Below are 23,828 nucleotides of genomic sequence, written 5' to 3'. Positions count from 1 at the left end.
CTCCTCCACTGATCTCCCTTCAATTTTCATGAGATCCTCTTCTGGGGAGATTTATAAAGATTTATGGGATATATTTATTTTAATATTTCTATGATGGGAAACAGACATGCTTTTCCCCAACACCCATCATCACATGGTAGAATCATGAATTAAACTAGCAATACAGACCAATGTGCTTTGTTCTCAGCAGGTGCCCATAAAATAACAGCTGAAGGTGTGACCCATACCATGTACTTATCACTTCAACATCAACACCTCTTCTCTTTTCCCTATTCTCTCAGGATTTCAACAAGGGGATGGCTCCGACATCTGTGTCTCTAGATCAAGTCCCTCTCCAGGGCTCTAGACCTATTTGCCTAACATTTCAATAGACACTGTGACTCTCACTCCAAAAGGCTACAACCCAGCAGAGAAGTCAAGTGGTTACTAAGCTCAGTGTTGGATTGGTTGATAATGCACATTATTGACATAAGAAACACTGCAGTGGGGGGAAAGAAAAAGGAAATGAGGCTCACCCAGGTGTGAAATTGAGACCAACCTGGCAAAATACAGGGACTGAAATTTTGATTGATACAAAGTATTTATTTATGTGACTTATATACAATGTGATGTTTCGACAATGTATACATTCTAGAATGACCAATCAGGCTAATTAACATATTCATCACCTTGCATATTTATTGTTGTTTTGTGGTGAGAACATTTAAAATCCACATTTGTAGCAATTTAAAAATACATAATGTATCTTTATTACCTAGGTCACCTTACTCTGCAGTAGATTGACAGATTTTATTCCTGTTGTCATAATGAAACTGTTTCCTTTGACTAACATTCACCCTTTTCCTGCTCACCTGCTCCTGGTAACCATCATTCTACTCTCTGCTTCTGAGTATGACATTTAAAAATTTTCCCTTATAAGTGGATCATGGTCTTTCTGGATCTGGATTATTTCACTTAGCATAACATTCATGTAGTTGTGAATGACAGAATTTCATTCTTTTAAAAGGCTGAATAGTACTTTCTGTGTACATATACCACATTTTCTTCTTCCATTCATCCATCATCCTTGGCTGATTCCACATCTTGGCTATTAGTACTGCAAAATGCACATATATGTGCAGACATTGGGATACAGACATATCTTCAAAATACTGATTTCAGTTCCTTTAGGTAGATTTCAGTAGTGGGACTGCTGGATCATATGGTAGAACTACCATATTGTTTTCCACAAGGGCTGTGTTGATTTGCATCACCACCATCAGGATACAAGGGTCCTTTTTCCTCTAAATTCTTGTCAATATTTGTTAGCTTTCATCTTTGTGATGATAGCCATTCTAACAGGTGTGAAGTGATATCCTATTCAGGGTTTAATTTGACTAATGAGTAGTGACGTTGAGTAGATGTTGAACATTTTTAATATATCTGGCTATCTGTTTATCTTTTTTTTTTGAGAAATGTTCTTGACCCATTTTTAAATAGGGTAATTAGTTTTCTTATATGGACTACTTTGAGGTCCTTGTATATTTTGGATATGAGCCCCTTATCTGATGTGTGATTTGCAAATATTTTCTCTTAATGTGTAGGTGTCTCTTCATTCTACTTTTTTCTTTGCTGTCCAGAAGCTTTTCAGATTGATACAATCGCATTTGTCTACTTTTGCTTTTGTTGCCTGGGCTTTGGGGTCATAGCCAAGAAATCATTGTTCAGAACAATGTCAGGGAGCTTCCCCCTATGTTTTTTTTTTTTCTTTTTTCTAGCAGTTTAATAGCTTCTGACTTTACATTTAAGGCCAGAAGTCTTTAATCCATTTTGAATTGATTCTTGTATATGTTGTAAGATAAAGGTCATGAGGTTCTGCATTTTCCCTGAATTATTTAATGAAGAGACTGTTTATCTTCTCCAGTGTGTTTTCTTGGCACTTTTGTTGACAATCTACTGACCAGAGAGGTGTGAGTTTATTTCTGATCTTCCTATCCTATTCCTTTGTTTAATACATGTGTTTTTGTTTTTAATCCCACTACTATGATGTTTTGATTACTACAGCTTTGTAATATAAAAAAATCATATCTTGAGGGTAGGCAAGGATTTTCCAAGTCTGGAAAATTCTTTAAACTATGTATTTTGGGATTGTGAATATTTAAGTCCCCATTCCATAAAAATATAAAAGGAGGAAGAGTGAGAGGAGCAAGGGGAAGAAAAATCAGGAGAAAAGTGATTAAAAGGCAGTTTCTGTTGGGTGTGATGGTGCACGCCTATAATTCCAGTGATTTGGAAGGCTGAGGCAGGAGGAACGCAAGTTCAAAACCAGCCTCAGCAACTTAGTGAGGCCCTCAGCAACTTAGTGAGACCCTGTCTCAAAATAAAAAGTAAAAAGGCAAAATGCCTTTGGGTTTAGCCCGAATACATATTTTTTAAAAAGGCAGTTTCTAGATGTCATCTTGTATCTTTCTTTGGCAACACCATAGATAAGGTAAACAAAATTTTCCAAAAAAAGAGAAAGAAGCAAGTGTTTGCTGTCTTCCTAAATCACTGGCAACTCCTATCTTCCATCTCCCTTCTCCTGCTGACTGTCCTTCCCAGTTTGAATGGACTAACTGGGTGGAGACTATAGTCTGGTGGGGAACGACAGGAGGAAGTTCTCTGGAAGGGTGAATCTTCCCTGCAGACCTTCCCCTTTCTCTCTCTGCTTCCAGCTCTCCATGAGCAAAGAAGTGCTTCTCTGTCATGCCCTTCTGCCATGATGCCCGCCTCATCTGGGGCAAAGAGCAATGGAGTTGGCCATCTATGGACCGAAACCTCTAAAACCATAAGCTCCAAATAAAATTTTTCTCCTCTAAGTTTTTCTTGCTGCGTATTTTGGTCACAGTGATGAAAAAGTGAAAAACAAGGGCGGGGGCATGATATTTGGAATCAACTGTTCTTTGGGAAATTGCGGCTCTGTCAGTTGCAAGTTATGTGACCCTGAATAAGGAACTTAGCATCTTAAGGATAACTGGGCATCCTAGGAGCCCCAGCTCTAAAATAAAGATAATTATGTCAACCTGAAAGTACCTGACATTTTTTAAAATGAGTGCTTCTAAAATTCTAGGCAAAGCTTCCTCTTTTTATGGCTGTTGTTACTTTTTTAAATTACAAGATCGTACAGAGTTGAGAGGGGCGCCCCCCCCACCCCCCGCAACAATGCACATATTCCATAGGCAGGATGTGGGGGTGGGGGAAAAAACAGGCACCCCTCTAGGAGTACTGAGCTTTTCAGATGAGCTCCTATGGGAAGAGGGTTATTCCAAAGGATGCTAAGATACCTGAAGTGAAGCAAGTAAAAAACTTCTCAGTTTGTCATATAATTATACATGCAAGACCTTGGAAAATAGAGCTGTGGACCCAAACTTTCATAAAAGGTGAGTGGAGACTCAGGATCGTGTTTAGAATTTTGACCTGCTTCATTTCATGGCATAGAGCCTTCTTAGGGGTAAGAGTAAATATTGCAGAAGCATAAAATCAACACAGGATGCAGAAAGTAGAGGTTGCAAATAGAGAAATAACAGGACCAGCTGTGTTAGAAAAATACCAAATGCATATCTAAAGGTCTTTTCCTATTAAATTCTCCAATTCTATAAACAGTGATATCTCAGAGAGAATATTTTAGTTAGTTATTAATTGTCGAGTACTTCTTTATTACGTAATTTATACATGATTGTCAATGGAATAACAAGTTGTTTTGACTCATTTTGGTAACTTTTTTGGGGTTACTAACAGCACAGCATCAATGGGCTATCAACAGGATTGGGGTAATGAACATGACCATCCCACTCTGGAATTCTATGGCTTTTCACTCTGTAACATGGTTACCACATTCTCTTCTAAGCAACCTTGGAAATGCTGCCTTTTGAGAGCAAATAAAGAGGAGAGCTGGGAACATTTTAATTAGCCATGATCAACAAGCTCCTGGGCTTTATGCACCTTCCAGGCACTTTTCATTTGTGCAAGCTGCTCAAATGTGCTCATTTTCTTGCTTCTATTTCCTGCAAGGCCTCCATACTCTACTCACTGGAAAGAAAGCAAAGTACATCCCAGCTGGGCCCTGCCAACGCAAGTTAGCAATGTAAACTTGCACCATGTGGTGGAGATAATTTTACTTGCTATTTCTTTCCCTGATAGTATAAAATATTCACCCTGCTCTCTTTATTACTGGTAGAGGTGAACCTGAAAAGACTCAGATGAGTTATATTTGATTTTTTTTTCCTTTGGTACTGGGGAGTGAACCTTGGGCCTTTACACAGTTTTTGAATAGCCATGCATATGGTAGAGAAGGAAAGAACCAATGGCTTTTGATCCAGCAGAAATGGAAACGCCCTAGCCCTTGGCCTGGCCCTGGAAGTATTTGTCTAGGAAACAACAAGGAAGAAGAGTGTTTGCACTGCTGTATGTGCAGAAGCACCTTTGCCACACTGCCTCATCATCCAAAGAACGCATGTCTCAACACGAAACTTGTTGTCAGTAAGCTTCTGATAAATTTTTATATACTGAGAACATAAATAGAATACAGGCAAATAACTCCGATGTGATGGTATGAAACTAAGTAGAAATCCACACATTATCCTAGGTATTCAATATCAAGTCTATCTGTGGAGTTACCAATTGCTAAATCTCACCCCTCCCATAGTGGTTTATCTTTACAAAAGTAGATTGAATAGCCCCAGTTTGACAGATGCCAGGATATATGTGGTGATTGGTACCATATCCTTTGTTTCTTTGCAGAGAACTTTTCAAGAGATCTCTTATTTCATTTTTCTGTGCTTTATTTGGAATGAACTCTTCCAAAATCTGCTTTGCTGGAGTCATTGGACCCCTTTGGGCCATGTTCTTCAGAATGGACAATCACAGTGTGATTCACTAGGGAGAGGTGATCTGGAGACCATGCTAGAGAGGTCAGTAGCTTAGAGAGTGGAAAGTGTGAGGCCAGCTGATGAGGGGTCCTCAGAGCACTGTGGGGAGGAAGGGAGACCCACCAATGTAGGTAACTGTGGTATCTCGCTTCACTGATCCCCGCCTCAGAGTCCTCATCTATAAAATGAAGGATTGGGCTAAAATGTCTCTGAGGGTTATAGCTGACTCTCTGAAACATGCAATGAAGCATGTGCGAGACTCTTTCCTCATCTGCCATATCCATATCACTGGTGTGCTTTGGAGTTGAGTTTCTAGAAGCTCCAAGACTTATTTAGAGAAGGTGCCTCAGTCCTGGGGGTGACTGTCCCCAGTGTAAAGGTGGGTGGCTGTAGCTGTTGGGGACCCAGCAGTCATATTTAGATATGGTCACTACCCTTGTTTGTTTGTTTGTTTTTTCAGGTTCCAGAGAGATGCTCAGCTATAACTGAGAAGAATGGTAGAGGAAGAAAAATTGGAATCAAACAAATGCACACTTTCCTGCCTGGTTCTATGCCCCTCTTTTTTATTATAGAAAATTCAGACTTACCTGGATGTATGATTAATATCTGTGTGTTTACTTCCAGTTTCAATAATGATCAACTCACAGTTAACATTGTTTCTTTTATATCCCTAACCATTCTTCTGCCTGCTTTCTTCTGATTCTTTTTTTTTCTTTTTTTGCTTTCAATTCATGTTTTATAAGTTTTGTTGAGCTTTAGGTCATATGCCATGTAATTCATTCATTTAAATGTAAACTGCTTTTAATTAATTTTTTAATTGACCCAAACTGCACATTTTATACATATAAAAACATGAGGTTTATATTAAGCCATTATGGAATGGCTTAATCAAGTTAATTAATATATCTTAGCAAACATTGTGTGTGTGTGTGTGTGTGTAATTTTAAATATATTTTGTTTTAGTAATGTCAAGTGTATAATACAGTGACAATAGTCACCACATAGATCTCCTAACTGAAATTTTATATCTTTGACTAACACCGCAGATTTGTTTGAAACAAATCCCAGACCTCAAATCATTTCATCTATAGGTATTTCAGCATATTCCTTTAAAAGCAAAGGATCCCCTTTTAAAATAGAGCTATGAAGTACTTTTCTTTGGAGAAATCAGAGAATAGCAATCCTAAAGTTATTTTCCTGATATTTAAATAAACTGTCCTGAAGTTTCTGGGACCATCCCCAAATATAACATAGTTGTATGTCTTTTTAATAAAGGTGATTTATTAAGAAAAAAATGGAATCATGATATCACCATTCTACCAAAAAAATTCTTCAACACCATCAGGTATAACTACATATCCTAAATTTCATATAATTTAAGATCAATAAATTTCATATAATTTATTTGAATTGTCTTGCCTCATATATCAATGTTCCCAACAGAACTACCCTCCAGCGATACTTGTCCATTCAGTGTCCTTCCAAACATGTAAAATATTCACATCTCTGTTTTCACAGTCTTACGAACACCTTGTCCTCAACTACCCAATATCTGTTCTTTCTTTTCCACCTATTCAAATGCCTTGCAATTTTTAAGGCACAGTTAAAACCATGTCACACCCCCAAAAGCCTCTTAATCATCACCCCAATAGAGAAAGACCACTTTTTCCTCTGAGGTTTTGGAGTAGTTAATGTTATGTTTCAGTTTTTGAATTTACTGCCTGATAGAATTGCTTGTTTTTCCATATAAAGAAATTATCATCCCAATTTGATTCTAAGTTCTCTGAGTATTATGACTTACTTTTTTTTTTTGCATCTTCCTATAAATGTAAGCAAAGTATAGATACAACAAGTGTTCAAAGTAACCAATGATTTCAAAATTTACCTTCTGCCAGGCACATGAACAAGGAATTTTGCTCATCAGTTTAGTCTCCTGTGTTCCTCTGTAAATACTTCAACTCTATTATGAAAGTCATTTTTCTGGCTTAAAGACTTATTAGGAAACTTATATAAGCTGTTGTGAGAAGTTGTTCAAAAAAGGACCTTCTCCTAGAAAGTGATGTTGTGAGGTCAGAATGAGTGAAAGAATGACCTTCTACCTGCACAGCAATGGACACAGCCAGCAGGGCTGAGGACAAGCAGTCATGTGCTGCACTGACTGGAGCAGTGTGCAGAATGCAAAGTCTATGGTGTGTTTGGCTGGAGAGAAGTTCAAGGAAATTTAGGAGGAGAATTCATGCATATCTAGTGCATGGTACAAGGTGAGAGATTAATCCTGTTTTCCATAATAGAATATCAAAATCCCACTGTATTCCCCAAACGTGTTTCCTGAATGATGGTGGCCTAAAGATAATCATCAAATGACTAGACAGCAAAGGATCTTCCCTATCATACCCCCACAGAACAAATGGGTGTGCGTGTGTTCTGGAGTTGGTAGCAACGGGCAGGGTACTTGACGTTTCAATGAGATGGGAAGGTGAGGTGGAGAGCTATGTGGACAGACACACCCAAGGGCAGCAGGATGCCCAGGGGTGTCCACTGCAGTCCTCAATGCTTTAGAGAGACTTTTTTTTTTGTGCCTTAAAGAAACAGTATCATCTCACTGAGTAGAAATCATATGATTTTCTTAGGGATCAACTCAAGAAGAGGATCATGCATGGTTTTCATTAACACAGAGCAGAATCAGTTTTGAATTTTATTCTTTGCATCTTTTGCTTATTAAAAGATACATTTTAAATATTCTTTGTTATAAGTGACAAATGCTGCTTAATTCCTCCAAAAAGCATTATTCCAGGATCTGGCTTGAGTCTTATTAAGATCATTCAGAATGGGATGAAGAATAAATAATAGTTGGCATCCTTCCTATAGTTTCTTGAAAACCCATCTTAAAGAGCCCCAGGGTGTTAACAATGATCAAATAATGAAATAAACCATTTCCTTCTTTCAACAAAAAGGAAGTTCCTGGCTCTTGGATCAGGAGTGGAGTAAAATTCAGTGGTCATATCAGACAAACCTCCCAAACAGGCTATTGGGTTTGTACCTCCCTTGTCTCAGAAGGAAGACAGACAGAAGAGACAAACCTGAGGACAAAATATGCACTTGTATTTGTAAGAATATGTTTAAAAAGAGTCTTCATGTCAGGCGCAGTGGTGTATACCTATAATCTTAGCGACTTGGGAGGCAGAGGCAGGGGGATTGCAAGTTTAAAACCAGCCTCAGTAATTTAGCAAGGCCATAAGCAACTTAATGAGACTGTCTCAAAATAAACAATACAATGGGCTGGGGATGTAGCTCAGTGGTTAAATGCCCCTGGGTTCAATCCCTAGTACTACCTTCCTGCAAAAACATAAAAAATAAGAAGAGCCTGCACAAAGAAATGTTGAGAAGAAAACTGTCTAGCTTCTTTAAAATGGGATTTGAATTTGCTGGTCAAGGTGAAAGTGGTTGTGGGCTCACAGGCTTGAGATAAATGATATAAAGTCAACTAAAATAGGAAGAGTTTCAAATAGAATCTAATCAGCCAAATTTAAAGGAGCTTTTAAAACTAATTCTAATACACCTATGAGAATAATTATCTGAAGTGATAACTGATATAGCACAGTTATTTAAATATCAGTTACCAAAGCAGATTTTGTAACTATCGGTGAAAAGCTGCAGAGTCAAATCCTATTTCCTGAATTTAAATTTATAAATCATTTTTACCATACCCTTAAGCTTTGTAACATAAGAGGCACAAGTCACTTGTCACTGTTGCTATGAGACCAATGTTTACATCATACCTTTCTGTAGGAGGAAGGAAAATTACAGGTTCTTACCAAGTAATCATCAGGCTTGATACCAAAAAGTTCTCTGAAGTATCGGAAGGCCAGTGGAGCATATGTCTTAAATCTGAAGTCTGGGTAGTGATGTGCAGGGGTCAGATTGCTCCCTTCACTAAAGTTAAAAAAATATTAAAAAGGAGGCAGAGAGAAAGAATATTAGCAAAATTACTTTGACTTCAAATTTCAGTTCTATTAGTCCTGGGCCAATTTCAACATTAGAAAAAACACCTCTCCTAGTGGTCTCTCAGAGCTATTGTCACAAAGGCCCTCAGGTAGAAACAGATGCCTTCCCTGATATCTATACTGCTGCAGCTAAAGGGTCTACATTCTCCCCCCATCTCATCCCAGGGGAAAAAAAAACAACCCATCTTCCCAGGTGAAACCACATTAGAATGCATTAATAAGACCCAGGATTAGCATATGGAGCAACTTCAAAAAATGTTTTTTTTTTTTTGTGGTGGTGGTGGGGGGGGCCCATGGATTTTAGACATTGGATAAGCATTTGTGTAACAAGGAATAAGTGAAATAATTCTTAAAATATCCTACTGACCAGAAAGAACTACATTGGAAATCAATGGGATCTTAAACTGAACTTTACCTCATATCCAGGTTTTCCAACAGGAGATTTTAAATATTTTTGGAATTTGAAAACCCGATTTCCATTCCTAAATGGAATTATTTATTTGATATATCCAGGGAAGCCAGTTTTGCCTTCTGAATGGTTACATTTTCCTTTTCCAGGTACATGTTTGAAACTTTTTTGTACAATACTTATAATATAAAGTGATAAAAAGAATCAATCAGTGACTATCCATGGACCAAAAATTCTCCTTAAGAAAGAAAACAACAGCCTTATGGGTACATCCCTTTTATACTTTTTAACTGATCGTATCCTGATAGTTGGTTTAAAAAGCCAATAAATCACTAAAAATGACAAACAAAACAAAACACTCAAAACCAAAATCAAACTAATTAAATCTAGTTAGCTTTAGGCCACTAGGCTCATAGTATATCACCATTTTTTGTTTTTGTTTATACCTCTTCTAGTAGATTTTGCATTATGAATCCCACTTTCTTTTGATGGACATTAAGGCTGATTTGTACTCTTTTAAGTCAAACTGAATACTTGGGTTTTCTCTTCTAGGGAGACCTGGGTTCAAGTTCCATCTCTGCCATTTACAAACTGTGTTCATAAGGTCTGTACTGAACCTCTGTTAATGAAGTGGCAAAGTGAATGGAAATGTGTATGGTACTGAGCCTGACATGGGGGGAGCCCTCAGCACACTTGGGATGATTGAGGTTGTAAGGTAATGGGCAACAGCCCAGAGTTAAACTCTTCATGTGAAGAATGAGTTCCATGTAGTTAAAAAAGAACTGACAAAATGGGAAAAAATTTGAAACTCATATCACAAAGGGTTAATCTTTCAATACAGAGCTCCAGTAAACTGCAAAACAACAAAACAAAACAAACAAACAAAAAAACAAAGCACCAAAAGTGATTAAAAAATACCCCAAATATGATCAGGTACTTCATAGAAATGGAATATATGTGACTCAAACATAAAATATTCTTCCTTATTCATAATAGAATAAATGTCACTGAGAGAACATTTAACCCATAAGACTGGTGAAAATCCAAAACTTGGATGTAGTTCCAAGGAAAATGATACCCTGAAATATTAATAGTGGGAATGTAAATTGATACTTATCCTCTAGAGAACATTTTTACCACTTCTATCAACAAATGTATACTGATAAATGATCCTACAGATTAACTAGTACAGAGAAACACAAATGTACACAGTTATTCATTAACAACATTGTTTTTAACTGCAAAAGCTTAGATACTATCTACATGCCCTAAGAGGAGGACTAGCCAAATTAATTTTGATTTAGCTGTAAAACAGAGCATCATGCAAGCATTAAAAGATTGAGGATGCTTATTATGTACTGACAAGGCAAAATCTCTAAGATAAATTGTTAAGTGAAAGTGCATAACATTGTATATGACATGTCACCATCTGTATAAAAAGGAATATTTTTTAAAAATTTATTTTTATTTTAGTTGTAGGTGAACACAATACCTTTATTTTATTTATTTATATGTGGTACTGAGGATGGAACCCAGGGCCTCACACATGCTAGGCGAGCGCTCTACTTCTGAGTCACAATCCCAGGCCCCTCAAAAGGAATATTCTTTTGGCAAAAACATTCATTAAAAAATCCTTGAAGGAAAACCAAGCCATTAGTAACACTGATAATTGGAGTTGGACACTGGATTGGAAAAGGTACAGGGACAAAAGAACATGTCTTACAGTTTTAATTTTAGAAAGAAGGACCAACCTTCCTATGTATTATTATTCATGAATGAAATAATTTTAAAAGTTAGTCGTTAAGATGGGCATGGTGGTGCAGGCCTGTAATCCTAGCAACTCAGGAGGCCAAGGCAGAAGGATTGCAGGTCTAAAGCCAGCCTCAGCAATTTAGTGAGGCCATAAGCAACCTAGTGAGACTCTGCCTCAAAATAAAAAATAAAAAGGGCTGGGGATGTGGCTCAGTGGTTAAGTGCCCCTGGGTTCAATCCCTGGTACAAAAAAAAAAAAAAAAAAATGTTAAGGGTTAAAAGTCATAAGCTTATCCTCCCTTCCCTTAAATAGGTCCATGTGCTCAGTTCCACAGAGGCTTGTTTACCTCTGCTTCTTCAAGTTGCTCCCGATGAATAACAAATGCCAGCTAGACATGAATGAAGCTCTAGTGAAGACAATGGAAATGAAGAAGGCTGCTGGCACACCTTGGCATGCTGAGGTCACACATTGGCATTTGCTTTGTGTGGATGTAGGTGCTGGCCCACTTAATGTCCAGCACAGAATCTTCCGGGTACATGTACCAAGTGCTTAGCAACTTTTGGCCACAGGAGAAAGGCAGGGCAGTCACATGCCATGCTGTCTGCCACAGTGCCCTGCAGGCTGGCCATGGCTGGGCCTGGACCAACCTGCCAGGAGCCTGCGCTCAGCATCCAGACTCACTTAGCGGAAGTGAAGTGTGAAGAAGAGCAGACTTCACAGTTTTAAGATCTACCTTATGTTTCTTCAATGCGTTTATGTAGTGTGTGAAAAAGAAGAAGAAAAAGAAAAAAAGCAAAAAAAAAAAAAAAAAAAAACTCTCACCCTCCTATCTTGGCATAAGCTAAGACTTTGGAAATTGCAGCTGTGGGTTTTCAGCAATGGTTCTAGATGTTTGGATCCCATGGGACAGAAAAATTTCAGCAACAGATTTGGAAGCCAGCACTGGATTTGCAACTGTATCTTGCTATAAGAACCTAAACAATTAAGCAAACACATAGTACTATCCCTATCATGCCATAAAGGAAAGAGCAATTTAACTCCAAGAAGGGAGTATGAAATTTTGAAAAAGAACAAGACAATCTCCATCTTGCCCTTTTCCTTTTCAGCAAGAAGCAGTTAAGGTTTGATCATGGACTGGCTCTGGGATTCTGACATTCATCTCTTCTGAGCAGAGTTCAATTTTTAAAGGAAAAAGCCATGTTGGTATTAGTCTGAAAACACATATACTTTAACAGCGATAGTTGTTTACGACTATGCGACGTTAGAGCTTAAGGAAGTACCAGCCACCATCTGGAATTTCCCAGTCAGCAGAAAAAGAAATCAAAGTGCGGGGAGGGAAAATAATGACCCAAACTGATGAGGAACAAACAGTGCTGGGCGATTGACCCACATCAGAAGGGCAAAAATGTCAAGGCAGACAGGACTGCCCGAACTTAAATTCCATGCACCTGTTAAGTCCTCCCTGCCCGAATATCCCAATGACTTGGTTGCCAAAGAAATCCTGAAGAGCGCATAAGTAAATTCAGGGCAGTCTGTCTTCTACAATGATCCTCACACAGCAAGGTAAATGGCCACTTTATAAGCAAGGACTTTAGAATGAAGGGGTTTGAAAGAACCTTCAGTTAGGTCCATTATTCTTGAATTTGGAAAGATAAAATTTTACTGCCAACTTTCAAAATACACCTTTTCCCCTAGAGGATTATCAGTGACGTTGTCTCTTGAAGAAGGGAAGAATGGAGTAGAACTGATTTATGGGGGGCAGGGTGTGTGTGTGTGTGTGTGTGTGTGTGTGTGTGTGTGTGTGTGTAGAGATAGTTCTAGGTATAAATTCCAGGATAAAAATTGGATACTTTTCCTGATTCAATAAAGCAGAACTTCCCGATTCAATGAAGCAGATTCACCATTCCTGTGCTTTATCCCCATAGACAGAGAAAAACAAAACTCTGAAGCCAGTCAGCTTGAGTTCAAATCCTGGCTTTACCATTAATTTGTTATGTAGCCTTAGCTTAAGTGACATAATGTCTTAAGGCCTTAATTACTTCACCTGTCAACAGAATTGTTTGTGAACTTAAAAGATAGAGTGAGTTAATATTGTACACTATGTAAATAACATGGTAAAAACAAAACGATACTTGGTTCATAGATGATACTAAAAACATTCTTCTCCCTTGGCCACCTCTGGTTCATGTTGACAGAGTACAAATATCATAAACAAACACCTTTCTCCTTTATGCCATTGATGCATGAAAACTTTCATCTACAACCTTAAGCCTGTGATCACAGAATGGAATGTTGGGTCAAAGGATTAAGATGCAATCATGATTCTCTTACTCATCTACTTTATGAGTTTGGAAGATCATGGAACCAGACAGTTAAAAGGGATTTTTTTTTTATATCATTCTTCAAATCTTAAGCCAGTTAGGAACTTTTTCCATTTACAATATGAAATAATCTGTAGAACAAATACATGATATCTAAAAATAACTTTGGCAACTTGGAAATAAATTAAAAAAAAAAACAATACAGTGCATTTGGTTGCTAAGGGAAACTTTCTGCAGCTTTGGGGTGGTAGTAAATTAAAACATCTTAGGTCATTTCAAGCAATTAGTTCTCTGTGACCAAGAGACTCATTGGATTAGAGCAAAAACAGACCTCAGAGTGTATCAGTTGCTTCCAACCAAGGCCTGTCCTGTCTACCTATCCCAGATGTGCACACTCCCTTATGTGCTCAGAATTGATAGATTTATCGAGGGATCACTGACATATGAAAAAGGGTGCAATTTGTTAATTTTTCACATGCCTATACCCTTGTAAAACCATTGCCACAATCAAGATGCTCAATTTATCCGTGAGTTGTGGGGGCTTTTTATTGCCCTGGCAACTAGGAGATATTAGATATTACTGGCAGGGCCTGGGGCTGCCAGATCTCCTGAAATGTTTTCTTGTATAAAGAATTATCTCATCCAAAATAGCACCTCTGTTGAGAAACACAGGGTTCCATCCCTTTGCTAATCCTTTGAAGAATCTGAGTCCAGTGAGGAAACTGAGGCAACCCTAACATAAGTTTCTTCTGTTTTCATGTAAATATACCTGCAATGTGTAGGTTAATCAAACAACCAATACAGTGTCTGCTGAAAATTCTAGGTCAGATTCAAATGTCTAATGTTGTGTTGACATTTGAAACGTGTAAGTCATCTAAAATGATGTGCGAGAGTGGATGGCTCTGATTAAGGGACAGTCAGCAAGCTCCCTCTCCACATCCGCTGCAGCTACTGTGGATGAATGACAGAGTGAAGGCCAGAGATGCAATTCCAGGTGTTTACAACTTTGGTTTCCTGCTCCTCAAGGAAAAGGTGAAAACATCATCATGCAGCAGGCTTATATAAATCATCCATGAACCAAGAGTGGGGTGAAAATATTAGGAAAATAAACTGCATTTTGTAGTGAACATGCACAAACATTCTTGCTGTTATTCTCTAAACTATTTACATACTCTTACATCCTATTAGATATTTTGAGTCATCTAGAGATGATTTAAAATATATGGGAGGAAGTATATAGTTCATACAAAAATACTATACCCTCTTATTCTAGGGTCTTGAGCATAAATGGATTTTGGTATCCATGGGTCCTCTGTGGATACTGAGGGGTGACTGTGGATACTGAGACTTGGTCCTCTGTGGATATTGAGGGGTGACTGTACTTGGAAAGTGCCTTTAAGTACCTAACTGGTGAGACGACCTTGATTTTGTACTTCTTGTTGTAAAGCTCTGATATACTGTCATGTATAATTTAGTTAGCAGATGTAATTTCATATTTAAGGTATCAAGTTAAAATAATTTTGCATTATTTTTAGTTGTAAGAATTATGTAATAACTCCAAGAACAAAATTTGTTATTACTAGTGTTAGGCCAGTTGTTCTCAAGTTTTTATGTGCTTAAGAAGCCCCAGGGGAGCTTGTTCAGATTCCTGGGCCCCCACTCACAGTGTGGCTGATTCAGTTGGTCTGGAGTGGAATCCAAGCATCTCCATATCTAATAAGTTCCAGGTGATGCTGATACTGCAGCTCTAGGGATTTACATTTGGGCCACGCTTTCCTCAAGTGCCTGTCCATGGTTGGCCATGTTGATTGGACACCAAATAGAAGAGTTTAGCAAGGAGCAGTTGGCCCTGCTGGGAGCACCTAGGTGTGAGGAAGGAGCACTCCCACCTTCAGCTATAACTGCCCACAGCATCCTGAACTCACTGTCAGCACCATCCCACTAAAATCTTCCATGTCTCTTATTCTTTGTATCGAAAAGAAAAAAATAAGATTGAAATGTCTGGGTAGAGGCTCTAGAAGACCATGAGAACTAAGAACACCCTACAAACATGTTTACAAGAATGTTAAGCCTGAAAAGTTGTCCCAAAACATGATGATGAATTCATGATCAAATGACTTTCAAGAGAAAAAAATGTGATGAATACACATTTTTTTTGGAATGGTAAGTAGAGTGTTAAAGACAACACAGAAAGTTTCCAACTACAGACAGAAGAACAGTGTCACAGCAAACATTCTCTCTTAGTTCTTGGGATTGTTCATTTTCTGTCTGTAATCTTGTTCTTATTGCTGCTAGAAGACCCTAGAAAAGAAAACTTCAAAACTTCCAATTTTGATTGGGCAAAGGGGAGGAGGGTTGGGGAGGGTCATAAGGGGCAGGGATGATGGTGGAATGAGATGGACATCATTACCCTAGGTACATGTATGACTGCACATGTGGTGCAGCTGTACATTGTGTACAACCAGAGAAATGAAAAGTTGTGCTCCATCTGTGTACAATGAATCAAAATGCATTCTGCTATCATATATAACTAATTAGAACAAATTAAAAAAAATTTCCAGTGGACCAACTTCATTCTATGCTAAGGGCATTTAAAGCAAAACTAGGCTTCAAAGCTGACTTTGTACAACTTATGGGGTCCTTTCTGATTACATGGGGAGTTACAGTACATTTACCTTAAGGCTATGATATCAGGGTGCAGAGATAAATGTGCAAATATCATTCTCCTAGAGTTTCTAAAAATAAAGCAATGAGAACCCAACACTGGGGGTGTAAAAATGTCACTCTAGTTATTCTCACCCTGTACCAATAATAAATAACAAAAATGGCTTATTTGGAATACAAATATCGATTTTAAATATAAATGTGTCTGAAAAGTCAATCCTCATAGCCTCCAAGACAAAATAATTTTCCCCAAGTTCCCATATTGAAGATTTTCATTTTTATTTCATAGTTCATTTTCTTTGAAAAATTCTATCATCATGGTGACATTTCTAATATTATAAGGATTACTTCTCCTCTTTCTTTACTAAGGTGGTAAAGATCTTTAAATCTGTATGTATTTCTTTTATTGGGATGTAACAGACACAGCATAAATATAATTTAAGGATACAGTTTTATGGCATTAAGTACATTCACATTGTTGGGTAACCATCACCATTATCCATTTCCATATGGATTAGCTTTTAAACAATTGATTTTTTTTCTTTCTTCAGACTGATAAATGCTAGAAGCAACATGAGTAATTTTGGTGTTTTTGTAAACATGGTATCAAAATAATAGGATTCGCCAGATTTGGTAGCACAGGCCTGTAATCCCAGTGCCTTGGGAAGATGAGTCAGGAGGACTGTAAGTTCAAAGCCAGCCTCAGCAAAGTTGAGGTGCTAAGCAACTCAATGAGACCCTGCCTCTAAATAAAATACAAAATAGGGCTGGGATGTGGCTCAGTGGCCAAGTGCCCCTAAGCTTAATCCCCAGTACCAAACAAATAAAAAAACCACAGCAGGATTCTTGTATGTTTTTCTGGGGAAAAGTTAAGTTAAAGTCATCAAAAAAAAAAGGGGGGGGGGTTGGAAGACCAAATTCAGATGCAAGGTCCAATTACAGGCCCACCAGCCCATTCTTTTAAATGAGGAACAGTAAACATCTAGTACCACTTGCTGTTTAATGGAAACTCTTTTTCTAATCCCATGGCAGATACTACTCTGTGATTACTGCACCCTTTCCACTGAATCTCTACATCTTTCTTCATATGGTCTTCCAGGCATTCATCACCACTAATTATAACTGGCCTACAGATAAAAATACATACCATCTCCATATAAAAATGTGAATCATCTGATATAATAAGAAGTAACACTATGCAGAGCCAAAGGTCCAACATATACATCAGTACATGTAAACATGCATATGATAGAAAAGCCCATCAACACAGGATGTCATAATGAAGGTTGCTCATCATGGAAATCATCACAAATAAAAATGTTCTTACCTGGGTAGGAACACACTTTCCACCACATAAAAGTCTTGCATAAGAACATCTCGTTCTGGTTTGGAAGTGAGATTCCCCACTGTGTATCCTATTCCTAGCTGAATAGCACCTTTAATAGCAGATGATGCAGTCTGCAAAGAAACAAGAGTCTTGACGTTAGCCTTGAGAGTCAGGGCTTGTTCAATGTCACAAGCAGCAAAGCAAGAAAGAGGTTACATTTTCCTTCTTGTTCTGAACATTTTCTTTCTTGTTCTGAAACAACAAGGCAGCCAGGGGTTGGGAAAATGACAAGTTCCTTTGTTCCTTTTTTTTTTTTTTTTAAATGAAGAATCTATTCTGAAAACCAAGGATCTTTTTTGTCATAAAATTATTTTTTGTGATAGTGTTTCTCACAAATATTTCTAGGATCAAATTACAGCCCCCAGTCTATCTTTCTTTTATTAAGAACTAGAAGACTTGGTGGGACACTTTGAATACATAGCATTATAATTTATACCCAAAGATAAATTTTAAAACCAGAATTTTTTTCTTTTGTTCCAGGGATTGAGCCCAGGGGTACTTAACCACTGAGTCACATCCCAGCCCTTTTTTTGTATTTTATTTAGAGACAGGGTCTCATTGAGTTGCTTAGTGCCTTGCTAAGTTGCTGAAGCTGGCTTTGAACACACAATCCTCCTACCTTAGCTTTCTGAGCTGCTGGGGTTACAGGCATGCACCTCTGCACCTGGCTCAGAGATTTTTTTAAAAAATCAGAACTTTTATAACACACCTATGGATTGATGAAAGTATTTTGTCTTCGTAAGAAATGAGAGAGTGAAAAATAACTGAAGTCTGGTGTATACTTGAAATTTAATTTGCAAATTGCTTACTAGTCTCGCCAAAGATCCATAATCAAAATTTCCTACATTGATCTGTGATAAAACATATAACACTGGGACACCAATATTACCAATTTATTACTTTTCTAACATTACTTATAATTAAGTTGATATAATGTTATCTTGAAGAATAACCACCATATGTATATACACATATATATGCACATGTTTATATGCATATTTGCATATATATATGATATATAGGGAGAGAGAGGGTATTAATTGACAATAAAACAACAGAACAACTCAAATTAGGAAAATCAGAAATTTTTCTTCATAGTTAAAGCATGTCCTACTTTTTATGTCTTATTATACCTAATGTTATTACTATGTACACAGTAGTAGGAAATAAATCTTACATGAGTGGTTCTTAACCAGAGAACCTCTGAAGACATATTTTGGTTATCATAACCTAAGGGGACAGGGGTGCTGCTGGCATCCAGTGATTAGATGCAGGGATACTGTGAAACACCCCACAAGACACAGGACAAAACCCCTCAAAGAATTATCCAGCCCAAGTCAGGAGAGCCAAGGTTGAGACACCCTTAGTTAAAGGAATATAGTAAAGATCTTATAAGATCTTATAAGAAAAATACTTTCTTTGAAATTTATATTTACTGTTAACTAATTCAAGAATGTACCCACACCCCTACATACTTTTTATTTTTCATGCTTTAACACAAATAACTTTTCTCTCTTCTTGAAAAAAATCTTTCCTCAAAACAGTCCTAGGATGGCTCCTAGCTTGTCTGGTGGTCTCTCTGTGATCATTTCCTCACTGACTTGTCATATTCTTATATTCTGCTTGTTATAATTGCAGTGTCCCCAACAGTTTGATCCTCAGACTCTTCAGTTGGCTTTAATAAATTCATTCTGAATAGCATCAACTACTGTGTTCATTCATAAGACTTTCTGATCTTTGCAGCCTACTTGGATGCTCTTTTGCCACCACACACACTAACATATAGAACCAAACTAGTATATTACAACCTCTGCACTCCACTTCTAAGATTGACTTCCTTTCCCAAGGAATTCAGTCAACCCAGCTTGAACCCCAAATAGACTATATCTAGCACAGGCTAAGTCTCTGGTGAATACTGGTTGACTTCACCTGAAATGGCTGTGCTTAGTATTGTAAGTCACCTCCACATCCAATGAGTAACAACCATTTGCCATAAAGTCATTTAATCACTTTGCTTATTCCATTGCAAACATTATTTCACCCTTAGTCTGAGGACAACTACCTACAGCCTTGACTCTGTAGAAAAAGTTCTTGATATTTTTCTTTCTTCACATTGACTTTTACTTAAGATCCCAGGGTAAAAAGATGCAAAAAGACTGAGACTTAGGCTCATAGTGCATCTAGTGCTTAAAAAAAGTTTGCTATTTTAATATTTCCTCTCTGAGCTCTGCAATGCCACCAATTGACATCAGTGACCTTTTGTACCAGTTGTTCTGAAATCTGAAGGCAGAAATGGATTTTCCTTGTTTTAACCTCGCATAAAAATTCAGATGGCATCTATTTTCCCATCTATCACTCAGAGTGGTATGGCACAAGATGTGACATTAGCACTTTCCAGAGGATCTGGCACCCCAAAACATTCTGTTTCAGCCCTATCAACAGACTTACATGCTTTTTAAGTGCTTTGCCCTCTCTGCACCCCTTCCCCTACTATGCTTCCCAGAATTACCTGGATTTCTGCTTAATTCATGGGATCACTATGATAATAGTTGTTCAGCATTTCTTGGGCTGGAACAACCTTTCAGACAGTCCCCAATTCTTTGTTGTCCCTCCCTGACAACAGAAAGCAGTCAAGGTTGTGAGTAGGCTGTATTTGGGATTCTCAGACTTCAGGGAATAAGAGAATCCCAGGGGATGCTGGCTAATGCATCTAGATGATGGGTCATTATCCTTAGAATTTCTGATTCTAAAGGTCTGGATCGAGCCACAATAATCTGCTCTTGCTCTAAGAAACACTTAAAAAATCTTTCTCTTAATGGTATAAGTTTTGAGTTCCTGAGGGAAAAAGATTTTGTAAAGGACTCCATGATATCAATTTAGTTAAACCCAAAGCAACAGCCTCATAATCATTTTACTTTCCATCCATATTCCTTAAAATTCAAGTACTTGAGTGAAATAGAACAATAAAAGTTAATCATTTTTGATCAAACTGATTTGTTCCAGATACTTGATCAATTATAATTTGTCATCATCATGGCACACACTTAAATAGTGCTTATTAAATGGCAGGCATTGTTCTAAGTGTTTTCTGGATATAATAATTCTTATCCTGTGATGCAGGTTGACTCACATCTGTAATTTCAAAACTTGAAATTTGAAATGCTCTAAAATCAGAAACTTTTTGAGTACTGACATGATGCCACAAGTGGAATTTCCATACCTGAGTTGACTTGATGTGATGGGTCACAATCAAAACACAGGTAAACAACACAGTTTATTCAGAGTCCTCAAGGGAAAAGACTCTACCAGCTCTGTCAGTGGTGATACATCAACTTTGTTTTATATAAAAAATCATTAAAATATTGTATAAGATGATTCACATTTAGATTTGGTAACTGTCCCCAAGATATCTCACTATGCAAATATTCCAAAATCAAAAATAATCTGAAATCTGAGATATACCCTTTTCTCAAAAATTTGTGTCAGTGATACTCACCCTGCATCATTATTATTTGTAAAATTTTTCCACATTTTTAATTGATGCATTATAGTTGTATATAATGGTGGGATTTACTGTAACATATTCATGCATGGACACAACGTAACAATATAATTTGGCCATTAGCATTCCCCAGTATTTCCCCTTTCTCTCCTCTCATCCCTCCCACTGTTCCCTCTTCTCTTCTCAGTTAACTGATCTCCCTATCTTTGATTTTCATGGGATTGCTCTACATCTTTCTTTTTTTTTTTTACTTTTTCATCTCTAGCTTCCCAAATATGAGAAAAAAAATGACCCTGACCTCTGATTTTGGCTTATTTTGCTTAACACAAAGTTCTCAAGCTTCATCCATTTTCCTGCAAATGATTTAATTTCATTTTTCTTTATGACTGAAAAAGACTCCATTGTGTGTATATACCATTCATCCATTGAAAGATACTTAGGCTGGTTCCATAGTTTGGCTATTGTGAATTATGCTGCTTTCTAGGGGTATGCATGTATCATTACAGTGTGAGGACTTTTTTAATTCTTGAGGATAAATACTAAGGAGTGGTACATCTGGGCTACATGGTAATTTCATTCCTAGTCTTTTGAGGAATCTCCATACTGATTATCATAGGAGTTGTAATAAAGTACAATCTTCACCCTACATTATTGTTTCCATTTTACTGACTCAGGAAGGTTTAGCAACCTCTATAAGATCACACAGCTGGTGAACAGGTAGGGCTGGGACTTATAACAGGGGGTGGGGGGTGTGGACTGGCTCCAGAGTCTAAGTTTTAAACAAGTACTCTTTACTGATTTTAATATCAGAACCTTTTAATTCTTTCAAGGATCCTGAAGCATGGTACAATTATTACTGTTTTACAGATGGGGACTTTGGGCTCAGCAAGCTAGATGATTTGGTCAAGTTACTCTTCAGGTGTGTGGCAAAGTCTGGCTGCCAACACCCAGGCTGCTCCCACATATGTTTTTTTCAAAATTATCCAAAAATCAAAGTTGGAAATTCTCTTTAAAGCTGAATGTTTGATCTCAGCACAGGACGAGGTTGTGAGAGAGCCATTCCTTTTGATGAAATAGGGATAAACTATTTTACATTTTCTAATAATACACAATCATGGATAAGTCAAAGAAAAACTCATAAACCTCCTGGTAAATCAGAATATACACAATCACTAATGCCACTCTTCTTAACATGGGACGTTATTAACAGAAGGCAATATTCTTCCCCAGGAGGGATGACTCCTCAGTTTCCTCTTCCCTATCTCTGTGTAAAAATTAAATGCTTTAATATGGATGCATGGGAGGGGTATAAACAGCATCTTGTCTGCTTCATGGAAATCTCACTATAGTCACTGTGGCACGTTTTCTTAAGACACCAGAAGTAAAGGTCCCATCACCTGACTATTCCCCAGTCAACATTTGGCTTGGTCTAACATTGATCAAGATGTGCTTTAAAACCATGAAGAACACACTTAGAAATGCTACCTGAATGTCTCTATTAGAGTTCACTAAGTTCTGATGGTGACAGACGACTCAGTGTGAAGTGCTAGTGGTTGCTCTTCTAGAACCAGCTATTCTTTCTCTACAAATTCTGAGCCCCAGGGCTCCCATCCTTCCTCTAAGACACCACCAACAGGCCAGCAGTTGCAGTTCATAGCAGTGCCCACCCTCTGAGCATGGCTTTGCATAGGTCCTAAAAATATGAAGACCTGACCATTCCCCTTGTAACTCCAAGGTGGACCTTTAACTCCTCCATAATTGAGGTTTAACATGGGTGTAGAATTTGGAACATTGCAAAACAGTCTATTTTTAATTCAGGACCTCACAAGAGCTAAGTGGAGGTACTATGTTGCCTGGATACTAGGAAAATCTAAAGCATGTACTACTTGGAGAAAGACAGAACCATATAATGACAAAGGCAAATGACAAACATTTACTTTTATAGTTCTTCTTTACTAACTCAAACCCTTTCAGGCATGATGGGGATACTAAGAGGATAATGAATGTCAGTTGGCGTTTGTGTAATGTGTTATATTTTTCAAAGCACTATCTTTTTCTTATGACCATAATAGATATTTAATAGTACTACTGAGAACAGTAATTCAATTTATCACACTATGCTAGAAAAAATAATTTCTGGAGCATAGGTGATAGGTTGATATTTTTGTCCATATATCTAAACTCATTTGGGGACTTTGAGTTTCTCTTCCCTCTACTTATTTCTATTTCCCCTCTTATTCTTCTTCTAAGATGAAGAAAAAGCTCAAATACCAGAGGCAGTGGAGTGTGGTATTAAGTAGCTTTGGCTCTGGAGTCAAACTCCCTAAGTTTTAATCCTTAGCAAACCTTTCTTAGATGTTTAACCTCAGGCAACTTAATCTTTCTGTTTTGGTCTCATCTATAAAGTGGAGATAATAATACTACCATTACATTGTGAGTCGATGTCAGGGTTATAAGAATTCAATGAAATAATCCCTGTAAGGCACTTAGAACATTATTATCAGAAGCAAGTACACAATAAGGATATTCTGGTCTTTTAGAAGGCTCCCAGTTCAACATTCTACCCCTTTGCTTGACCTACCTGAGCTTTCTCTTTTGGAGATGGATCAGATAGATGCTGAGAAGCATTTGAACAATGTGATAATAACAATGATCATCACAGTAAGACTAAATGCCTACACAACCCATTATTAGGGAAGCAATGATCCTGAGAAGAGTCAAGTTTTAATGATCTTTTTCGTTACAGGAAACTGCCTTCTATAGCACATTGTCTAAGAAATTAGATCACTTAATATGTCATCTGATATCACTCGTTTAAAAGGAAGTACTGAAACATTTCATGTTGACAGCAGTTTTTTCCCTAAGGTGATCCGAACTAATTATGGGATTATAGCCAAAATAC

General features: G+C 37.5%; 1 protein-coding gene across 1 annotated transcript in view; it reads right to left on the bottom strand.

Annotated features, from left to right (window-relative positions):
• The window catches only part of Pip5k1b (phosphatidylinositol-4-phosphate 5-kinase type 1 beta), a 285,854-nt gene that overhangs the window by 111,826 nt on the left and 150,200 nt on the right, over positions 1-23,828 (bottom strand). Inside the window, exons 4-5 of the mRNA XM_076843452.2 lie at positions 17,365-17,495; positions 8,702-8,819 (exon numbers count right to left, since the gene is read on the bottom strand). Coding sequence (XP_076699567.2) covers positions 8,702-8,819; positions 17,365-17,495 — 249 coding nt within the window. The remainder of the gene's footprint in view (positions 1-8,701; positions 8,820-17,364; positions 17,496-23,828) is intronic.

The sequence above is a fragment of the Callospermophilus lateralis genome, chromosome 2 (genome assembly GCF_048772815.1).
Source record: "Callospermophilus lateralis isolate mCalLat2 chromosome 2, mCalLat2.hap1, whole genome shotgun sequence".
Taxonomy (NCBI): domain Eukaryota; kingdom Metazoa; phylum Chordata; class Mammalia; order Rodentia; family Sciuridae; genus Callospermophilus; species Callospermophilus lateralis.
The sequence above is the reverse complement of the archived record's forward strand: the minus strand, read 5'-3'. Positions and strand labels throughout refer to the sequence as shown.